We start from the raw sequence: 21,370 nt of genomic DNA, 5'->3' as shown, positions 1-21,370 counted from the left end.
GTTTTCATTTTCAGTTTGGTTAAAGTGAATTTTATGTGGCCAGTTCACTATAGGTAAATTATGAGATTAATCTTTTGTACTTAAGCAGAGATTTGTGAAGTTAACTTGACTCAAATTGCTTCTTATTTCAAAAGTAAGAGCAGATACTAGGCTGTTGTGCAAGTTGTTTTGTATTTTTGTAATACAATGTGCAAAGGGTGTCCAAAACCAGACATTTGTATGGTTGTTCTAGTGTGAATACTAGTATTTGTTAGTAGTCTTGAATTGAAATAACAATATTGTTTATTCTGTAAGGGTTGTGCATTTTCCTGCCAGATGGAGGGTTGGGAAGGGCATCTGACGTAAATACCCATGCCAAATCAATCTGCAAATCAATGAGTTTTCTAGGTTTTTTCTCTCTGCTTAATACACATTTTGCATTTCATCATGTTGTGCTGTCCAGTAAGAGTGGTTTGTTTATTCATCGTATAGTGGCAGATTATATGTCTTTTTTCCACTGTTTAGTGTGAAGAAACACCACGTTTTTTAAAAGAACAACATTGGCCATTGTTCACACAATCCCAAGGTGCGGCTCTTACTCATCAAAACCTGCTGTTTAATCCACAAACACTTAACTAGCAGCTCTCCAGAGACCAGTGCAATCCTCACTATACAGCATCCCTGAGTAAAAGCAGGTTTTACATTTACATTCACATTCACATTCTGAAATCTTGTGGATGCAGCACTGAGTATTGAATTTTTCATCATATTCAATACTTCATTACTTTATGGCTTATATAACGGACTAAAACCAACAAACACTTTATCTCTTAAGTAAGTTAAAATAAAGTTTTAAAGGTGTAACTTTTTTGGTCAAGGGTTTGCTACCTGCGTATCTCCAAGAATATGCTATTGATTTGCCTAGAACAGGGGTCTCCAGTCGTTTTCCTTGGGTGAGTTACCTTTACAAAACAAAAATTCCAGAGAGCTACTAATTTTAGCAGTCACAGGAAATAAAACTATACATAAGAGCCATGGCAAGACATAGATGGGGTACAGTTAGATAAAACATAAAACATAATTTATTTATGAGTGCACAAAGTCAGGCATCAAAATCATCACTCATCAAAATTATAGATTTACAATAATAATAGGCATTTAGTTAATCATATTTGAGTTTTTGAGGACAGTGCATGCAATTCAGAAATCTCTTGGTGAGCTACTTGAAAGGAGGTGGAGAGCTACAGGTAGCTCCCGAGCTACAGGTTGGAGGCCCTTGGCCTAGAATATACCACAGTATAGCATTATATGTATCTGTTTCCGTAGAAACAAGCAGATGACCCAGGGAGAAGTTACAAGTAAGATTTGCTTAGTTTAGTTTAATAAATGCAAAATAGTTTACTGTATACTGTACTGGAGAGCATCCCTGCCAAAGCAATAATATCTGCAAGGAGAGAAGAAGCAGCACACCCTTCACCAAATAATCATCCAACATCAACTATTTACATAGCTTTAATTTTCTACTATAATTTACATATCTTTAATTGAATTGTGTTTACAAAAAGGTGTGCAGCTGTCACATTACAAAAACAACATGCTCAAAATGTGTTGTGCGCGTACAATATGTTGCTGTGTTTTGTTTTAAATTCACAGTGTTTCATGTTGCTTCAGAATGCTGCTCGTGTCTTGGCTCTATACTTTATAATGATGGGGTGCCTGAGGCCGGCCCGAGGCTCAGGGTTACACCAGCTATCTCCTCTCACAAACCAATCATCTGCTCCCATCTCGTGCAGATAAACAGGGTTCAGGTCTGGTATGGCTGCAGCACTGTGGATTATTTTAGCCGCTAGAAATAGACGAAACTGCCAGCGAAACAGTAATTTGGAGTTGAAAAATAAAAGCTGAATAGAAAGGGCTGTTGAACTTCAAAGGCAGAGAGGGAAGTGAAAGACATTGTATCATGATGTATTGTAGTATATTGTTGTAGTAGAACTATTGTCTTGTACATTTACTTTTACTCTGTCTCGTACTCTGCTCATACTTTCATGTTTTTTTGTGTGTATTTTTTTATCTGTATTGTACATTTAGAATTGTTTTTGGGGATAAACCTGCTTTACAGTTCTTGTGTCAGTGGCATAAATTAGTTTCAGTATTATTGTTTATCATCTATATTTTCTTCAGCAATATATCATACTGCAAAATGTGTTATTGTGATGGGCCCACCATCCCTGATTAAAAGCATCATACCATCACTAATCATCTTTTTTTCTAATGTGACTCAGCATGAACTGTGAACCAAATCAATTAAAACCACCACGCTGAACACTTTTCTAATTGTCTGCTAATATTCATCACTAAAACCGGATCCACTCATGAGGTAAATGTTATAAATACTCCACTTGCAGTAATTTGACTTGCATTTCATTGGGAACTTTTGGCTTAATACCCACCGCTGTAAATTATTCATGAGCACAGCTGTTCTGGCCTCTGACAAAAAAGGAGGAGACGTGAAAGAAAACACCGTCAATTTATCCATGTCATATAGGCATCAGATCAGAAAATCACATACATTCAACAGAGATTACAGCGCTGATCAATTTTAGGATAGATTTGAAACAATGAACTAAGTAATTTTTGTATGTGCACATTTTCCCAGTCTGGATAAATGTGGAAGGTTTTGTCACATTGAGCAAATGCTATAAGCCTAATGCAGGTTTGTCTCTATAGATCTTTGAGTGTTCTTTGTGCTCTTGTCTCCAGGGAAACCTGTGGCCCTTTCTTCTGTCTGTGTGGAGGAGCATGTTGTGACCACCATGTCGTTAGAGATGGAGAAGACCATCACCAAAATTATGTACGATTTCCAGAGGAACTCTACGTCTGATGACGACTCTGGCTGCGCCCTGGAGGAGTACGTGTGGGTGCCTCCTGGCCTCAGTCCTGAGCAGGTAACACTCATTATGTTTACACGCCATAGACTGTAGAAAGAAGAGGACTAAGCGAGTGTGACGTCACCCATCGGCTCCAATCAAATGAGGGGGGGGGGATCTACAATTATATCAGCCTCTCCAAAATATCACAATAAATATCGTACTGTGAGATGCATATCGTGATAATATCATATAGAGAGATTTGGATATCGTTCCATCCATAGTAAAAGATGATGAAAGGAAATAATGATGGTGAAAATAATATTAGTTAAGTATTGTGAATATCCATATTAGGGAGCCTAGCAGTGTGGTTATGCTGCACTAAATTAAATTTGTGTCAGTTTTTGTTCTGGATTATTGTATTTTGTTAAATGTTAAATGTCATATTCTGTTGTTTTCAATAATAATAATAAAAAAATAATAATTAAAAACCCACCAGGATCGTGTAGAGCAGGTTAATATGAACATTTTAAGACCAAAATGAAGAGACTCACTGCAGAAGTTACAGACAGAAGGGTGATAAGTTTTCAATATAAAGTCAATTGGAGTTGATAGAGCCAGAAGCGCCAGAAGCTATGTCCGTTTACATATACAGTCTATGTTACATGCAAACTGCAAGTATGGGGTTTTAGCAGGTAGACCTCATACAGTGCATAGGGTTGATATTAATGTAACTTTCAGATTTCACATTTTTACTTTTCCACTGATTCAGAAAGACTGATTTAAACTTGCACCTGGAAAGACACATCAGCTTAATAGCCTCCTCCAATCATAGTGTAATGATGAGTTGCCACAGGGAGGGCATCCAGGGTGAAAAAAATAAATTAATAACCTAACTCGCTTCAATTCATTCCCAGATTTCCTCCCATGAGCTGTGGTTAAATTTCTAGTGGTGGAACTCTTGGAAAAGTCTTGAAAACTGCTGCCAGGTGCACTTCTTGAACCATGAGTGGACTCTGAGTAACACAGTGTGAACATGCAAACTTCTAATCATCCAGCATTTCAATATATTCCTTATTATCACGTATTATTTAACATAAATTTCAGACAGTTGAGGAGTGTGAGATATCATCTGGTTCTCATACTGTGTTTTCTGTCCCGGGCAGCCAGACTGTGTCAAATTGAACCCCAACGGTCAGACAAATTAAATTATTTGGACAATGAATTATGTGTGGCATTTTCCATTTTTCTCTGATGGAAAATTCATGCATACCAAAACAAGACCATGGCTCTGTGCTGTTTTTAAAGCTCCTTCATGGTGTTTTTTCTGTCTTTTGTGGGAGCGCTGGAGGAAAGGGCAGGGGTGATGTACAAATTACTGCTGTCAGGCCTTTTGTGGTAGAATAATTGTAAGGACGTTTTTCAGCTGTCGGCGTTAACTGTGCTGGAGCTGAGATCAGAGCCGAACAAGATGACAACTGTGTAACAAATAAAGAAAGAAAACACTTTTAATGTGTTTGTAAAATACCATATCTACCTTAAATACCTGATAAAGACCATAGGACTACTGCAAATACTACAAAAACTTTAAACAGACCTACAACTATTGAATAATATTGAATCTTATTATATAATCTTATTGAATAATTGATAACAGTATTAAAATGAATGGACCGAAACTTGATGTTGCAGGATGCCATCAGTGCTACCTGGTGTTGTGTCCTTAAGCAAGACACTTAAATGCCTTTCCTTCTGTTTCTCCATGCATTGTTATATGGATTAGCAGTCCCCAGCTTTTTCTCTCATAAGGATCAGTAATAAATAAATTTATTTTTCAGAGACGGATGGAAGGGGCGGGGCCGGTAATCACAGCACAAAATGCGTATAACTCTTAACTCTTGCTGTTTAGGTTAATTTGCTGTATATTTTCAGAGTAAATATGGCGGTAGACTACAAGGAGTTGTACTTAAAAATAGTAAAAAATATTTTTGTCTGTCTTGTTAGGCCCTGGATCCGTGGTTGGGGACCCCTGGATTAGAATGCACAGACGCAAAAATGTTTTCAATGTGACTGTTGTTTTCATGCGCTAGACTTGTTTAATTGCGTCTTTTCCCTCACTCAGCCAACATCAGAGAAGCCTGTTTTACACATGTAATTTTAATTTGTCTTGTGTTTGTGTGTTTTGTTGTGTGATTGAATGAGCAGGTTGCTGTGTAAACCCTGGAGTCTTTATTTAGCATGTGCATCTCTGAAGCAGCAGGCTCCCGCGCTCAGAGCAGATGACGGGGCCGCGCTGATAACTGTGATTTTCTCCAGTAGTCAGCCATCTTGACAGGAGGCTGCAGTCACTCTGATCCAACAGAAGGGGGAGAAGTGTCACTGTCTGCCTGTTGCCATTTAATGCACTTCAATGTAATGACTTCTTGACGCCTCTTGTGAGATCTCTCTGCATCATTAAAGCAACACAGATCTTATTTTCTGCAGCAGTGTCATTATCTGATCTAATCTAAGAATCATTGTACAGTTGTTCTTTGTGGCGCTGGTCCCACGGGTACTGTGTAGGGTCCTCTGTAATCATCCTTTAATTTTATTCACATTCTGTTTTTAAGCAGATATTATTGTTTAGTGTAGAACTATGCTTGTTATGGTTTATCGCTACATTAGACCTATTATATAGCTGTTATAGATCTGGTATAGATCTAATGGTACCATAGACTGTACAAAGAAGTGGACTAATTAGGGAATATGACGTCACCCTTAGCTTTCGGCCAGTGAAATGAAGCTTAGGTTTTTCAATCCGCGTATCGATCATTCATTCATTCATTTTTCAAAATAAAACCAAAAATAAGAAAACAAAAATGTGTTTAATGTGTATGTCCTGGTCTCAGTCCTGGTCTGGTCCCGGTCTGGTCCTGGTCCCTATCTCAGTCCTGATTTTGTCCTGGTCTGGTTCCAGTCTCAGTCCCGGTCTCAGTCCTGGTCCTAGTCCCCGTCTCAGTCCTGATCTCAGTTCTGGTCTCAGTCCTGGTATTGTCCCGGTCTGGTTCCAGTCTCAGTCCCAGTCTCAGTCCTGGTCCTGGTCCCAGTCTTAGTCCTGGTTTCAGTTCTGGTCTGGTCCCAGTCTCAGCCCTGCTCTCAGTCCCGGTCTGGTCCCGGTCTCAGTCTTGGTCTCAGTCCTGGTCTTGTCCTGGTCTGGTTCTGGTCTCAGTTCCGGTCTCAGTCCTGGTCCTGGTTTGAGTTCTGGTCTGGTCCCGTTCGCAGTTCTGGTTGGGTCCCAGTCTGGTCCCAGTCTCAATCCCGGTCTCAGTCCTGGTCCTGGCCCCGGTTCTGGTCCCGATCTGACCCCTTATTTTTTATTTTATTTTGAAAAACGAATGAATGAATGATACACAGATTTTTTTTTCTTAAGTAATAATTCCTAATTGTTTGGTTTGGTTTCTGCTGGTTTTCTACAGCCGTGCTTGGTGTTATATAGGTTATCTTGTGGGTTTCTTTTAAAATGAAGTTAGTCTGCTTTCCTTTGTGTCTACTGTATTTATGTTTTCAATGCAATAAAAACAGACTAGAGGTGTTTCAAAGACAATCTGAAAGGTTCTACAGGGTCATGGACGTGTAAAACTTAAACTATCAAACTCTTCTTTTTCTCTTTTCTACTCTTTTTCTAAAATGCTGTGAAATGAGGCAGTAATGACAAGCCTACAATAGCTCTTGATAAGTGCTTCAGCATCTTCATCTGCAATCAAACTCTTTCTATTTACCACATTCACATGGAAATATTCGAGTTGATTCTGGCCATGGCTATTACGCTCCTCTGCAGCATGAATACGAATGGCCCTAGTGCTGTGGAGATTGTTATTTCTTTTACCTATTACCAGAAAAAAGGTGATGAAAACGTAATAGTTGCATCATGTTGAAGGTTGGGTCAGCTGCTGTGCCTCCTTATACATACCCTGAACAGCAAATATTGTATTATGTATTTTTATCTTCCTTAAAGGTCCCATATTACACTATTTTCTGATCTATGTTATAATGTTAATTCCTCATCTAAAACGTACCTGAACAGACAAACCTTACATATTTAAGATGAATTTTTTCCTACTAGAATCATTTGGCATTTCTAGAGCTGAAATAATCCAGTTTCTACTAAACTGAAGGTGAAAAGGTAGTTTGAAAATGTAAAAATTACCACTTCATGACATCACAAGGTGGAATAGAGGATTTTGAGCTTTGGAGATGTAAACTAATAATAAAAGGTTACTCAAACGTGTGAATGGTTTAGAGGAGGTGACCACATTATAACATGGCTTAGATCGCACAAGAGTCAATTTTGAGTAGATATTAACATAACTTCTGACTTTTACTGTTGTCATTGATGGATTTTTTGAGCTTTCATCCTTGAAGAATAAAATTGGGGCTTTCTATATTCACTTGAAAGATAGTGTCAATGCCTTGCTATACATCTAAACTCCAGTTACTACTTCAAATTTTATTTAGGTACTTCTTAATAAAGAATGAAATAAGTCTTAATTCATAATGAACAAACAGCAGAATGATTCTAAGAAGTAACTACTTTATTTGAAGCTTTAGGGGGCAGGAGTGCTTCTTGGATGTGTGGAAATTGAGAAAAATTGTCTTTTTGCTCGTCAGCATTAGTTAGGCTGGTGCCACCTAGTGCCTCCGTTCAATTTCATTTCTCTCCAGCGACTAGGTCAGGAATCGGAATACACTAGATTGTTCACAAAAACCCCAGAAGTACGAGTTCGGGCACCAGCCAATCAGCGAAGACCCATACATTCTGTGTTGGCAACGATTCCCGAGATCAAGGATTTAAAGCCAGAACAAAGAGAATGTTTGGTGAATTTTATCAAGGGGAAAGACATTATTGCCCTTCTTCCTACGGGATTTGGGAAAAGCTTAATATACCAGTTAGCCCCGTTACATGCGTCACGACCAAATAGCAGCGATTGGTTAAATAAAAAAAGTACCCGCCTACTGTTGAGCGAACGAATTCTAATGCCACAAGGTCAGACGGTTTCCAAGAAGTGAAACTAACTGATGAATCAGGCTACTTCAGTATAGGGATCAGTCTCAAATACAAAGCTGAAAAACTTTTTCAACTTTGTACTTTATTTAAAGGTTAGGGTTTAAGGTATTACGCAAGTACTTACTAATCCTGGATCATTCTTGTAAACTATTAGTTCATTATGAATTAAGTCTTTGTTCATGCTTTATTAAGGCCATTGTGTTTTCTTCAAATGAGTCTATCATTGTCAGATCATGCCTTAAGTCTTCTCCTAAATCTACTGTACAGTGTGATCTCTTTGGCCTTTGACTTATAGATTTTCTGTGTTTCAGGTGCATCAATATTATAACTGTTTACCCGAGGAAAAGGTCCCCTATATAAACAGCCCTGGAGAGAAGTATCGCATCAAGCAACTGCTCCACCAGCTGCCTCCGCATGACAATGAGGTGAGACCAAATACATGACACACTTTGTTCTATACTGGAGCCACTTGACTAAAATATAGACTAAATTAAGCTTTGCCATTTGTAAAGATTACTTAAAAAGATTAATTAATAAGATGGTTGGTAATGAACCACTACCATGTTATTTTGTTGTTTTTGTATTGTGAGATGCATTTTGTGACTGAATTTAAAGATCTATTTCCTTTGAACTGCAAAATCTTTGGGTTTGATAATTTGACAATTTGATAATTTTTAGTATTTTATTAACATAAATTTGTATTTATTCATTTTGGGAAAGTAAACATTTTACCTTCTTTTGATGGAACAAAACCTCCATGTTGACATCAGTGCCGTCGTATCAACAGAAACAAGAACAACAGCAAAATTGCCCAAAAAGGAGTTGCAAGAAAAAATGTGCTTAATCCCACCCCCATCTTCTAATTGAACATAATGAACTTTCTTTTGCATTTTACATAAAACCGTTTGGACTACTTACATGTGAAGACAGTGAGTAACTGTTAACTGTCATCATATTGCAATAATAAAAAGGATACTGACATAGACTTACTTAGACTTAGACAATAATAATACCAACATTATATTACCAACATTATATAATTTGGACATAGGACAGACATTTACATGTTTCATTGATTTAATTTGCATTTGTGTGCATAGATAGACTGCATTTATAAAGTTCATGTTTTTGTTGTAGGTGCGCTATTGTAATGGTTTAGACGAGGAAGAGAAACGTGAACTAAAGATCTTCAGCAACCAACGGAAGAAGGATAACTTAGGCAGAGGCAACGCACGCCCCTTTCCTCTCACCATCAATGGGGCTATTTGTGATAAGGTACAACAACAGCAGAATAACTCAGTATGTATAATTATCAGACAAGAGACTACAGCTGCTTTACCTTAAACTCTTATCAGGAAGTTAAACAAAGAGCAACTAGACATCGTTAGCTTTTTTGAAGCCAGTGTTTTGGTACCAACCACTTGTTTTCATTTATCTCACTGATTATAGTTCCTGGAAATTTGCAACAATTAACTGTATTGTTAAAGCTAACTTGTTATTGGAGAATGTTTTATTATCCTAATGATCCAAAATGTTTTGTTTTTATTGTGTGACCACATGGGCTTAAAGGTGCACAGTAGGGCTGGGTATCATTTAGAAGTTACTGATACGATACATACCTCGATACAGTAAGGTTTCGATTTGATACGATTCAATACGATATATTTCAAATTAGTCTTTGTTAAACCATTTCTTCTGCAAAGTGAATATGAAACACACCCATTTTAATCATCAAAACAGTGAAAGGGTTAAATGTGTTACATAAAAAAGTTTCCTTCCTCTAAACAAGCAACAAAACTATAGCACTGTAACAAAATAATTTTGTAAAATATACCAAAAAATACTCTTGGCAATATACAGCAACCCACGATATCAATACTGTTACGATACAATATATCAATATTTCAATATTTTTATTACTGGTTCCTGGTAGGGGTCTGTTTCCTTGTTATTCCCATGTCTTGAATGTTCCATAGTATTGCATTAAGCTCTTGCATTTATTCAACTGATGTACAGTTATATACAACATTCATTTTTACTATAAGGACGCCTCACTTCTCCCCAGATCTAAACTGTATCTTGGCCTGATGGCTGTACCTGCTTGTCTCCATGGAAATAGATAACTTTAATGCCATATTGTAAAACATTCCACACAATGCAATAACATCTTTATAGAGAGAAGCAGGTGGGAAACTCTCCACTAAACTGTAACTTGGCTTGATGGCACCATCTGCTTATCTCCATGGAAATACATAATTTTAATGCCATATTGTAAAACATTACATGCAACACAATAACATGTTTATGGAGAAAAGCAGGTGAGAGACCCTCAACTACAAAAGTCATGCAGTGCTCCTTGAGAACAGATTATCCTTTCATAGCAGTTTATTTTTATGTACCAATATATTCCCCTCTCCTGCAGTGTGGCGGTCAGATAAACGGAGGGGACATAGTTGTTTTCGCTGCTCGAGCCGGCCATGGGAAGTGTTGGCATCCCCAGTGCTTTGTGTGCAGCATGTGTGAGGAACTACTGGTCGATCTCATCTACTTCCATCAGGATGGCAAGATCTACTGCGGCAGACACCACGCCGAGAGACTCAAGCCCCGCTGCTGTGCCTGTGATGAGGTGCCTCTGGAAAACAGTGAAAGCTTTGGAATTTGGATAAACATGAGGCAAATCTGGCGTGAAAAGATGTCTCTGTATTCCTGCCATGTCTCTCAGGCAGCGTGTTTTCCATTGTAATATACGGAAAGATGGGAATAGAAATAATAAATAGGAATGAGACCAAGCTGTCAGTGTTAACTTTGATTTGTTTACTGATTTAAAAATAATTTGTGGTCAGGAGTCAAAGAAAATACCATACTTTGATGTGTGCATTTTTTTTTTAAATAAGAGACATCATCAATCACATACCAATAAGGTGTAAGATTATGGCAGGTTAATGTTCTAGGGAAGATGTATCTAATATTTTGTAATTGTAACAAGAGGTTCCAGAGTAGACATTTTCTATAAAGTCATAACATTATGTCTGAAACAGGTGAATAGTCGATAATAGCCATATATAGTCATTGCTCTTTTTACCACAGGGTAATCAAATATCCGCTCTTACTCTGTTCAAACCATCATATAGACAGCAGAGGCTATAGGAAGAAAGTGTGCTCATGCATCCATTGTCTGGTTTTACAGATAATCTTTGCTGATGAATGCACCGAGGCGGAGGGCAGGCACTGGCACATGAGACACTTTTGCTGTTATGAATGTGAGACTACGCTGGGGGGACAGCGCTATATTATGAAGGATGGCCGACCACACTGCTGCAACTGCTTTGAGTCCCTTTACGCAGAGTACTGTGATGCCTGCGGAGAGCACATAGGTATATTTACACTGTGTATAACTTTTTTCTAGATGGCCTTGTTCCATGTTTGCTGCATATTCACATAATATAAGCAGAGCAAGAGAGAAATGATTATTGTGGTTCCCTGTCTGTATGGAGACTAAGGCTGGGTATTATTAAGAAGTTGCTGATACGATACATACCTCGATACATAGGTTATGATACAATACATATCTCGATACAGTGAGCTTTTGATTCGATACGATTCAATAAAAAATAATGGCTAAATCATGGCTGTGATACTAAAAGTCTTTGTTCATATGAAACAAACATTTTAATCAAAACAGTGAAAATGTCAAATGTGTTGCATGAATGAGTTTCCTTCTTCTGAACAAACAACAAAACTGTAGCTTTGTAACAAAATTATTTAAACATAATTAGTATAAGATACCAAAAAATCAGCACATTAAGCGATATGATATATACATTTTTGGATGTTTTTGGACACCCATAATGGAGACATATATTTTATAACATGAACATTGTGGTTACATAAAAACTGAGCACTGAAAGTCATTTTACTCTAAATTTACTGTATTCCTAATGTTTTGGGTTTTTTTCAAGGAATTGACCAGGGCCAGATGACTTACGATGGGCAGCACTGGCATGCTACCGAAGAGTGTTTCTGTTGTGCACACTGTAAGCGCTCCTTGTTGGGACGTCCCTTTTTGCCCAAACAGGGTCAAATCTACTGCTCACGGTCTTGCAGCGCTGGACAAGTATGTAACCTAATGATATAATGTACTTTAAAACTGTCAAATGTCACACTTTTACAAAGCATGTGTGTTTAGTCATGTTGAGTAATGAATTTCTTTCGATAGGATCCAGATGAGTCCGATTCCTCAGACTCAGCCTTCCAGAGTGCCCGGTCTCGTGAGTCCCGTCACAGCACTAAAGTCGGTAAAAAGGAACGCCGTAACGCAGAGCAGGAGCGCAGGAGCGGCGAGGGTCGGCAGTCTGCTCCTCCGATGCCCGACCGTCTCTCTGCCGAGATCGACCCACTGTCTGTGCAGATGGACCGATTGAGTGTCTCCTCCAGTCAAACTCCCAGCAGGACACCCACCCGCACCCCCAACCGCACCCCAAGCCGCGCCCCGAGTCTGAACCAGGTGTGGATGAGTCGCGATGATCCGTATGTGCCTTCAGCCTATGAGGGCCCTCAAAGAGACCCCTCGCCTACACCCGCACCCATTCATATGCTGGGACCCAGACAAGGCTACAACCCAAACACCAATGCCCACCCCCCAGCTCAGAGTCCAGGGAACCCAGGCAAGAGGCCAGACTCATGGGGCAAGGAGCAGGGCAATGCCAAAAGGACGCCTATGGCAGCACTGAGGGGACATTCCTTTAATGAAAACTGGATGCACCACAGCCAGGATGAGTTTAGGCCCAACAAACTCCGCACACAGATGAGCTTCAATGAAGCGTCCAGTCAGAACCAGGGCTTCTCTGACAAAAGGAGCATCAGCCTGGGCTTCCAGAGGGATGGCAGGCCCCCACTGACCCGAAGGAACCACATCACAGCTATGAGCTTCAATGAGCCGCTCACTCCTCTGGAGCAGACGCCACGAGGATCAATGGACTCAATTACTATGTCCAATACTGCAGGTAAGACCAATAAATACAGTAAATACTCTTGTATACCCCCTACTTAATGGAAATATAACAGTGAGTTTTGTTTGTAGGTAACTCTCTAGATGGGGGCAGTAAGCGTCAGGAGCATTTGTCCCGGTTCTCTATGCCAGATCTGAGTAAGGACTCTGGAGTGAACGTATCCGAGAAGAGCAACATGGGCACCCTCAGCTCTTCAGTCCAGTTTCACAGCACAGAGTCCCTGTCATCCACTCGGCCTTTCAGTAATAATAACATGTACACTCCTCTCAGAGTGGGTTACCCTTTGGGGTACTGGGATGGCCCACAGCCCCTCAGTTTTGAGAGTAAAGGTCGTGTTGGCGTGATGGGCAGCAGTGGGAACCTGCGCATGCCTCCACTGAGTGACCGAATGCCCCGGCGGCGTCTGACCACTCAGGACTCAGTGTCTCAGCAGCAGCCTCCACCGCGGCGCCGCAAACACCACAGAGGAAACGGGCAGCACCGCAGCGGGCGGCACAAGCGCTCACGGCGTTCTCGCTCAGACAACGCCCTGCACCTGGTGGCGGACCGCCCCACTCACCAAGTGGAGCCCCCATACCGCAGGGTGCAAGAGGACTATGACCGCTTCCCACCAGGACACAGAGAGCTGTTCAGTCTGGACTCTGCAGGCTACAGGCAGCAGAGGCCCTGTCCCCGAACCACCTCTGACCTGACTCTGCACAATGCGGGCTGGCCTCCTATGGGCCCAGCCGGGCCGTGCTGGGGAGAGGGTTACATGGAGGCGGCAGACCCCTGGTGTTCCAGTTGCTCCTCCTCTTCTGAGTCTGAGGAAGATGAGGGTTACTTCATGGGAGAGCCCATCCCCCGCCCTGTGCAACTCTGCTACATCAACAATGAGGAACTACGCCACCGCTACAGCCCATCTGGGATCGCAGGACATCACGGACCTCTGCATGGACCGATACATGGCCAAATGCACACTCGCCAGCGCAGGAAGAGCAAAAACTGTATCATCTCCTAGATTCTCCTCATTGTTTGAAGAGACAGGAGCAGATGGGCAGAGGGATGAGGATGAGAGGTAAAGAGCTGTGGCAGAATGGGAGGAGGCTGGAGAGCGTAACTTTGAAGTGTGTGTGCTGTGGGGTCAAACACACAAGGCCTATTTTTTGTGCTTATACAACTCTACACTGGCTAGTGTTTATGTACACCTACACAGGATGATCTAATCCTAATAGGAAGCTCAACTGACTTACACAACACAATGTTTACTGTTATGAACATCTACTCATCAATCTACCTGGATGCGTCGATGATCTGCCTACTGAATACACTTCTGTGATGTTTGTGCATTCTTGACTGAGAAAGACTGAGCAATCTTATACCTTTGGGAAGATCACATTGGACTATTGATTCAGTGATCTTAGTTCTTAAAATCTTCTACGGACAAAGAACTAATGTTGAAATAGTGAAAAAGTACGATTACCTCTGTGGGATGTAAAGCTGCTTAAAATGATGTTGGTTTTCACTTTGTACAAATTGTCTGTTGAATTGTGCTCTACATTAGCCAGCTCCATGCTTTAACGAGGACTGAGCGCCCACAGCCTCGGCCCTCGCCCATTCAGGCACAGTAACGTCAGGTATGGTCCCGTTTCTCTTCTGCAACATGCTTTGTTTTTTGAGAGTTAGATATAGATAACTAAGAATAATAACAATAAGAAGCTTAAACAAAAACACCATTAATTATAGTCTTAAAAAGAATATATGTTAAATGTATATATAGCACTCAACTTATAATGGATGTAGTAATGTAAATGTTCTGTACATATGGTCTTAAATATTTATATATTTTGTAACTAAAGAATCATTATTTGTATTACATGACGTCAGGATACAAAGGCTTGCATGTTGATTTGTTGGTGTTGTCTCAAACTGGAAATAAAGTGTTCTTCAATTAACATCACATCCATCACTCGATTTCACTCAACCAAACTGCAAAGTGCTACTCTCATAGAGCTAATATCTGTTACACATTTTGCACAAGGAAAATACATAGCAGTAGCAGGCCATACAGCCCCATACAGCCTTATTGTCAGAAAGTATGGAGTACAATGCCTGGATAATGATGATTTCTATTGTACAGCGATGGCTCAGTGTAGTGCCCAGAGTAATTTGTGTCATCTGTGTGTTGATTAACATCCACTCTTCTGACCAAACAAACAGGTAATAGAATAAGAATAATGCCATGTACTGAAGAAGTGGAAAAAGTCAGTATAGTTTCATTTATTTTACAAGAATAAACAATAATTTCACTTACAATAAACAAAATATATAGATTCAACTGCAAACAACAAGAATCATCTGCATATAAAAGGCATACAGCCAGTGCATTTTGAGTTACATTCGAAATGAAAGCAACATTTTCAGAAGCAAGAAATAAGGGTACATAAAGTCCTCACAATTCATCAGTGGAAACAGTAGTAATCAGCCGTTTAACTGGAGCTTATATGTCCTATTAGAGAGACAGCTCCCTGGAGTCGTAGTCTGCTATAAACTTCTCCATGGCCTGCACACAGCGAGCACCAATGTCCCGCAGGTTCTGCCGCAGCGAGGCCTGGATTGGGACCTCCAGAGATGGGTCCTTTGCAATCAGCATCTTCACCACCAAACCAAACATCTCACACTCCTGGTAGTACACCTGAAAGAGAATCACTGCCTGTATTTATGAAGCCTTTTCTTTGAAACTGCTACATACATTTCCCCCCTGATGTACTCATTTCTAATTCTATCTATTCTTCCTTCTTAAATTGAACCGCAAGTGATGAGCGATTGAATAATACTTAATAAAAATAAACTGTACTTAGTTTATCAAGTGAGTAGAATACTTTTTTTTAACATTTCTGTTGTCATCCAGTTTGTGACTAAATGAACAGTCTTTTACAGGGCATTTCCTCATTTTAACAACATATGTACCTCATCTATCTCTTTCCTCTTCTTCTGAATGGCTCTATCCCGCGCCGCAGCCTGCTTCACAGAGGACTGATCTGTGTCTGGATCTCTGCTTCTGTTGGCTCTGTGGTCCCTCTCTCGACTCTGGCTCTTGTCACTCTTTGAGCCCTGAAAACAACAGAGACACGATGCATTTTGGATGGCAGTGCAGTGACAGTTGGCTAACGTCTTCATAACTGACCAGTCACAACTGAACTGCTAATGACCAAGAGGTGACCGGACTGTATGATTTCCTACTGTGTATTGACAGCCAACACTGGAACATGAACTCCAATAATTCTTCTTCTTCTTACACACTTACATACACACAAATTACATTCTACTTCATATTATCCTCTTCATATTATGCCATATTTAATGACTTGACTTTTCTGTTCCATAGCTCTAGTAAATCATCTGCTCCCTGCCAGGAATTTGTGGATTTCTCCAAAAACTTCCATGTATTTAGATGAAGGGTAAAGTCAGATTACCCAATTATGACAGCATATAAAAGTAGTAGTAACTCATGTTCTCTGCTTATTATTGTGGGCAGGCATGAAAAATCTAATACAGATATTTGTTGCTACTTATTCAAACCAGCACCTGAGCTTATTTTAAATGGCTAAAAAAAGACGAGCTGTTTGAGATGTTCACAAAGTGGTTTCGAGTGGTGCATTATTCATTCTCTCTCCATAACTAGTGGTAGGCTTCATTGTAGACTCAGCTGCCAATCTGCACTACACTGTCCATCTATCTCATTCTAATATAAAACATTCATGCAGGCAGTTTGGAGCAAGGTGTTGTGCCCAAGGGCATAGCAACAGTACAAATGGGAGTCAACTGTCGGGTCATTATATATCCAAGAAAACACACCAACAAGTAAGACAATTAGATTTTGTGATAATGAACTCACAGAATGCTGATCTTTGTCTCTGCTGGAACTAGATCTTGGCTGGAAAGCTCTGGTACCTGGAACAAGAGAGAATCACAGAGTACTGCATTAGATCATCACTATCTTCCATTTTCCACATACATTTTTTCATTTCAAATAAATTTTGAACAGGTTTGTACTATGCCATTTTCTGATCTATGTTATAACATCTATGTTAAAACATACAGTACCTGGAGTTGTGTTTTGTTTCATTCATACGTTTAACACATGAACCCTGCATGTATATAGGCTTGAAAGTTCTTCTCTCAAACTGAAAATACTCTGTTCCACCTTGTGATGTCATGCGGTGATACAGGAACTGCTCTACTGTATTTTTAAACTCCATAAACTTTCACTTAAGTCATTTGGATAATTTCAGCCCTGGAATTGCCAATCTCTACTGAACAGAAGGTAAAAGGTAACTGTTCACTTGAAAACTACCACTTCAAGTTATCACAAGGTAGAACAGAGCATTTTGAGCTTTAGAGATGTAGACAGAGTAATAATAAAGGGTTAGTCAAACAAGTGTGAATGAAACAAAACACAACTCCAGGTCTGTTTTTGAGGAGGTAGCAACATTCTAACAAGACTTAAAACTCACAAGAGACCATTTTGAGACCTTTAATCGAGAAATACCCAGATAGGATGATCACTTAGACTGGGAACTAAATCTTATTTTCATAATTTGCTTTTCTTGTGATATTACTTGACTATAAAAACAATAAGCTGTTGTCATGTAAGTCATTGTACAGATCTGTTACATACTGGTAGCCCCCCTGTGTGTCCTCACAATATTCTTCTCTTTCACATCTAAATACACAAACGGCAGCGATGAGTCACTATCATCTCACCATCACTCGAGCACTCACAAAACCTGCTTCACAGTGGCACATACACAACACACCTCCACAGAGCTGCAGTGTGCCAAGGAAGTGCAGGAGAAGATAACAACACTCACTATCAAATACCATATGTTCAAACAAAGAAACAGCACAGCACAATGAAAAAATATAAACAAAGCTGTGATAAAAAAAGACAATTTCTTAACACTCAAAATGTACATAAACCTGATCTAAATCAAGGTAAGTCAGGACTAAAACTGGCATAAACCAAAACCTTCCTTTTCTTTTACTATAGACAATCTGCATCTTAAATTCCTTAACACTGTTACAGAGAAAAATAGTTCAGATTACATTGGGCATCCCAGTACAGACATCATATTAGAGAGGTGATCATAATGTTATGGTTGGTCTGAGTAACTACTTAATCAATTGTCCACCTACCACTGTACCTTCACATTTGCAGGACAAAAATAACTGCCGATTATGCAGAGGTGATGACACATTTTTATGTATTGTGAGTATTGTGAATTTGCTGCTGAGAGCTATGACATAATCCAGTCCATGAAAAGCTGTTCGGCTTTGAGTCTTATGTAACATTGATTTCTTGGTACCAGAATGTGACTAGTATCCTCCAACAAAGGCAGGAGAGTGCAAACACCCCCCAAACATTTGTGAAGCAAAGTGCGGCTAAAGGTAAGTGTACTGATGGTCTATACCGCCACCTAAAGGCCATGTACCAGAATAACACACTGACTAGTATAACAGGTGATGAGGAGAAATGAAAAGTGAAAGGATTTTTACATTTCATTCTAGCCTTCCACACCCTTTAACGTAAAACTAATTTCAGTAGTTTTTTCTGCCACAATAAAAAGTATATCAACTTATCATTCAGTATATTAAAGCTGGAACAATATATTTTGGGGTTCATTATTTATTGTGTGTACATTTTCAGTACAGATTTGAGGTATATTTGTTGTAATATGGGGGCGGCAGTAGCTCAGTTGGTAGAGCCCACTGATCTGAAGGTCGGCGGTTCAAATCCCGCTCTCAACATAAACATCATAGGTTGAGCGGTCAGATCCACTGACCCACAGGTTGGCTGGTGTGATTCCAGCTCCCACAGATGAATGCTGCCGTTGTGTCCTTCGGCAAGACACTAACCCACCTTGCCCACAGTGTCTGCGCACACTGGTGCGTGAATGGGTGAGTGGTTCCTTGTTGTAAAGCGCTTTGAGTGCCTTGAAGGTGGAGAAGCGCTACAGAAAAATGTGACCATTTACCATAACATTTGAGCTGCAGAGGGTTGAGAAACCTACTTCTATGTTTTATTATTGGTTGCAGCTAATGCCTTTTGATGATACTGTCTATTTAAAAATGGTTTACTGGGATTCTTTTGTATTATTGTTATTGTGTCCATGGCATAAAGTAGTTTTAATATTGTTTGTCACAGTATAGATTGTGCTTCAAAATTTGTTATCATAACAGGCCAACTTTACACCTACTATTCTGTTTGGATGGTGAGTTGCCTTCCACACTCTTCCTCTCCTCATATCTCTCCTCCCGGTCTCTGTCTGCAGGAGCATGTGGTTTATAATTTGGTCGGCGATTGAAATAAAACTTGGACTTGAACTTTGTCCATCTCTGATTATTCACAAAACCAGATTTATGGACGGCATGATCCTCTCTGCCAAACCTGAAACACAATAAAATATCAGACAGGATATCGAAAAGAATTTAATACATAGGTTATGAATAGACTGATCAGGTCTCACTTGTGAAATTTCCCTGATAGTTTGGGTTTATAGGAACGGGAAAGCCACGCCCTTGGTCTAGATGGACTTCGGACTCTTCTGATGGCCCTCTCTGCTACCTGTACAAACATTCAAATATTTCTCTAAAATAATTTAAATTTTAAATGCATGAAATTGTCATTACATTTTAAACTTTGTATACTTGTTAAGCAGTAGTGGATGTAGTACTCTATTTTGTTACTTAAGTAAAAGCATAGATACAGGGGCCAAAAGTTACTCAAGTAAAAGTATTACATGAAATAAAAACTTAAGTAAAAGTATTAAAGTATCTGTTTAAAAATCAAATGTACTTAAAGAGTAAAAAGTAAAGGTATTTTGCTGAGATTTTAAGAACAATTAAAGGATGAATGAATTAATGATTTTAAGTGATTTAAGAGATTTCATAATTTTCTGAAATAACTCAAATTAAATGTACTAAACTAAAGTCTTAAAGCATAAAGAAGAGTACTTTTTACTTTTCAGTCCAGAGCTAAACTGTAGAGGAGTAGAAAGTACAAATACCTGCTCATAAATGTAGCATAGTAAAGTAAAAAGTATCCACTGCAAAATGTACTTAAGTAAAGCACTAATACCTAAAATTTGTACTTAAGTACTGTACTTTCATTTTTGTACTTTGTTACCTTCCACTACTGCTGTTAAGGCAAGCTCATGCTGACATTTATTTACTGTATTTATTTATTTTACGCTCTAATCATGTATATGAGAGGATCTGACCTTATCTGAAGTTTCTGAAATGTCAGATAATCTTTTGTCAACCTGAAAAAGAAAGTTGAAGTTAGTCCTATTGGATCATGACATTTTAATATGTTTCAAAATGCTATTATGTGTTCAAAGGTTGGATGAACTCTATTGCTCTAGTAAACTGTAAATGAGCTTTAGCTGATTTTGATTCTGGACAATTGCACTAACAAATAGGCTAGGTTAATAACGATAAAATGTAAAAGCAAAAACATGTCGAATATGTCGTATTCTAAAATATATATGTAAATAAATAGACAAAACAACTGTACCCTGTCAGTTTCACTTTCAGATTACAAACCACGTGACATGCGATGCATTTGATAGTTTTTTGACTTTGCTGACTCTCACCCATGCCCTCACCCTGCTAGAACAGAGGAGAGGCTTTTACCTTGTTCTGTGGCGTGTGCAGTGTGGAGTTGTGGTCCATCTCAGCCTTTAAACTCACGTACGATAGTTTTACTTTCCCCGTGCGTCGGTGCACTCCTATCACCGTCCCAGACCAGGAAGAAACGCGTGGCCCCGTCAAACACGCTTAATCTTTACAGTGAACATGATCTAACAATGTATGAAGTGCAGAAGCCCATGTGCCGCCTGTCCTCACAACTGCACCACGACACACTCTTTCTTACTGACATGAAAACACTGGCGTCGAAACGCCTGTTTATGCAAATATGAGAAATATAACTTCCCCTGTCATGTCGCCTGCTGTCCAATCAGCTCCTATCAACACAAACTAAACAAATCAGACAGACTGCACGCATGCCCAGACACTGACCACAGCTCATCTTACCAAGCCTTACGCCAACATATAATTTGCCTATGCTGGAATGTAACGAAGTAAAAGTAGTAAAGTACAGTATTTAAGCCATATTTTTAGATATCTAATACATTTTAAAGTGGATACTTTTTACTTTTACTTAACTACATTTAAGAGCAGGTGTCTGTACCTTCTATTCCACTACATTCTTGAACCTTGTGAGACCTCAAAATCTGCACTGAATACATTTACTTTTTTACCCTTTTTTACCCTACCCAAGTACCACTTGTGTATTTAGGTAGATTTTTTCATGCAATACTTTTGCTTGAATATTATTTATGTATTTATTTATTTTTCTCCAGTAGGCTTATCTGTACTTTTACTGAGTACTTCTTCCACCAGTGTATTTGCCATATCTGACTTAA

At 39.4% G+C, this 21,370-nt stretch overlaps 2 protein-coding genes across 2 annotated transcripts; one reads left to right on the top strand and one right to left on the bottom strand.

Moving 5' to 3' along the window:
* The first annotated feature begins 2,771 nt into the window (after nt 1-2,771).
* Nucleotides 2,772-13,899, top strand: prickle2a (prickle homolog 2a). The gene is made up of 8 exons (XM_020922444.2): nt 2,772-2,924; nt 8,202-8,315; nt 9,028-9,165; nt 10,313-10,516; nt 11,078-11,264; nt 11,850-12,004; nt 12,107-12,893; nt 12,971-13,899. Exons 1-8 carry the CDS (start codon nt 2,793-2,795, stop codon nt 13,897-13,899), a joined length of 2,646 nt encoding a protein of 881 aa, XP_020778103.1. The 5' UTR covers nt 2,772-2,792.
* A 1,239-nt stretch (nt 13,900-15,138) lies between these two features.
* Nucleotides 15,139-20,894, bottom strand: LOC110157992 (periphilin-1). The gene is made up of 7 exons (XM_020922408.2): nt 20,577-20,894; nt 20,162-20,203; nt 19,409-19,506; nt 19,139-19,329; nt 16,777-16,832; nt 15,849-15,992; nt 15,139-15,573 (listed from the first exon to the last, which is right to left on the bottom strand). The coding sequence occupies exons 1-7, from the start codon at nt 20,613-20,615 to the stop codon at nt 15,391-15,393; spliced, it is 753 nt and encodes a 250-aa protein (XP_020778067.1). The 5' UTR covers nt 20,616-20,894; the 3' UTR covers nt 15,139-15,390.
* Between the last annotated feature and the right edge of the window lie 476 nt (nt 20,895-21,370).

Source organism: Boleophthalmus pectinirostris, unplaced genomic scaffold, assembly GCF_026225935.1.
Source record: "Boleophthalmus pectinirostris isolate CB_2022bp ecotype Guang Dong unplaced genomic scaffold, ASM2622593v1 HiC_scaffold_8, whole genome shotgun sequence".
NCBI lineage: Eukaryota > Metazoa > Chordata > Actinopteri > Gobiiformes > Gobiidae > Boleophthalmus > Boleophthalmus pectinirostris.
Note: the sequence above shows the minus strand (reverse complement) of the source record. Positions and strands in the feature narration are given on the sequence as shown.

What these genes read in the sequence shown, in the direction of transcription:
- prickle2a (XM_020922444.2), top strand. Translation starts at nt 2,793, where the DNA reads ATGTCGTTAGAGATGGAGAAGACCATCACCAAAATTATGTACGATTTC. An exon ending in CTGGCCTCAGTCCTGAGCAG is followed by an intron (nt 2,925 to 8,201) that starts GTAACACTCATT and finishes TCTGTGTTTCAG; the next exon opens with GTGCATCAATATTATAACTG. An exon ending in GCTGCTGTGCCTGTGATGAG is followed by an intron (nt 10,517 to 11,077) that starts GTGCCTCTGGAA and finishes CTGGTTTTACAG; the next exon opens with ATAATCTTTGCTGATGAATG.
- LOC110157992 (XM_020922408.2), bottom strand. Translation starts at nt 20,615, where the DNA reads ATGGACCACAACTCCACACTGCACACGCCACAGAACAAG. An exon ending in TTTCAGAAACTTCAGATAAG is followed by an intron (nt 19,507 to 20,161) that starts GTCAGATCCTCT and finishes ATGTTTGTACAG; the next exon opens with GTAGCAGAGAGGGCCATCAG. An exon ending in CTCACCATCCAAACAGAATA is followed by an intron (nt 16,833 to 19,138) that starts GTAGGTGTAAAG and finishes CTCTTGTTCCAG; the next exon opens with GTACCAGAGCTTTCCAGCCA.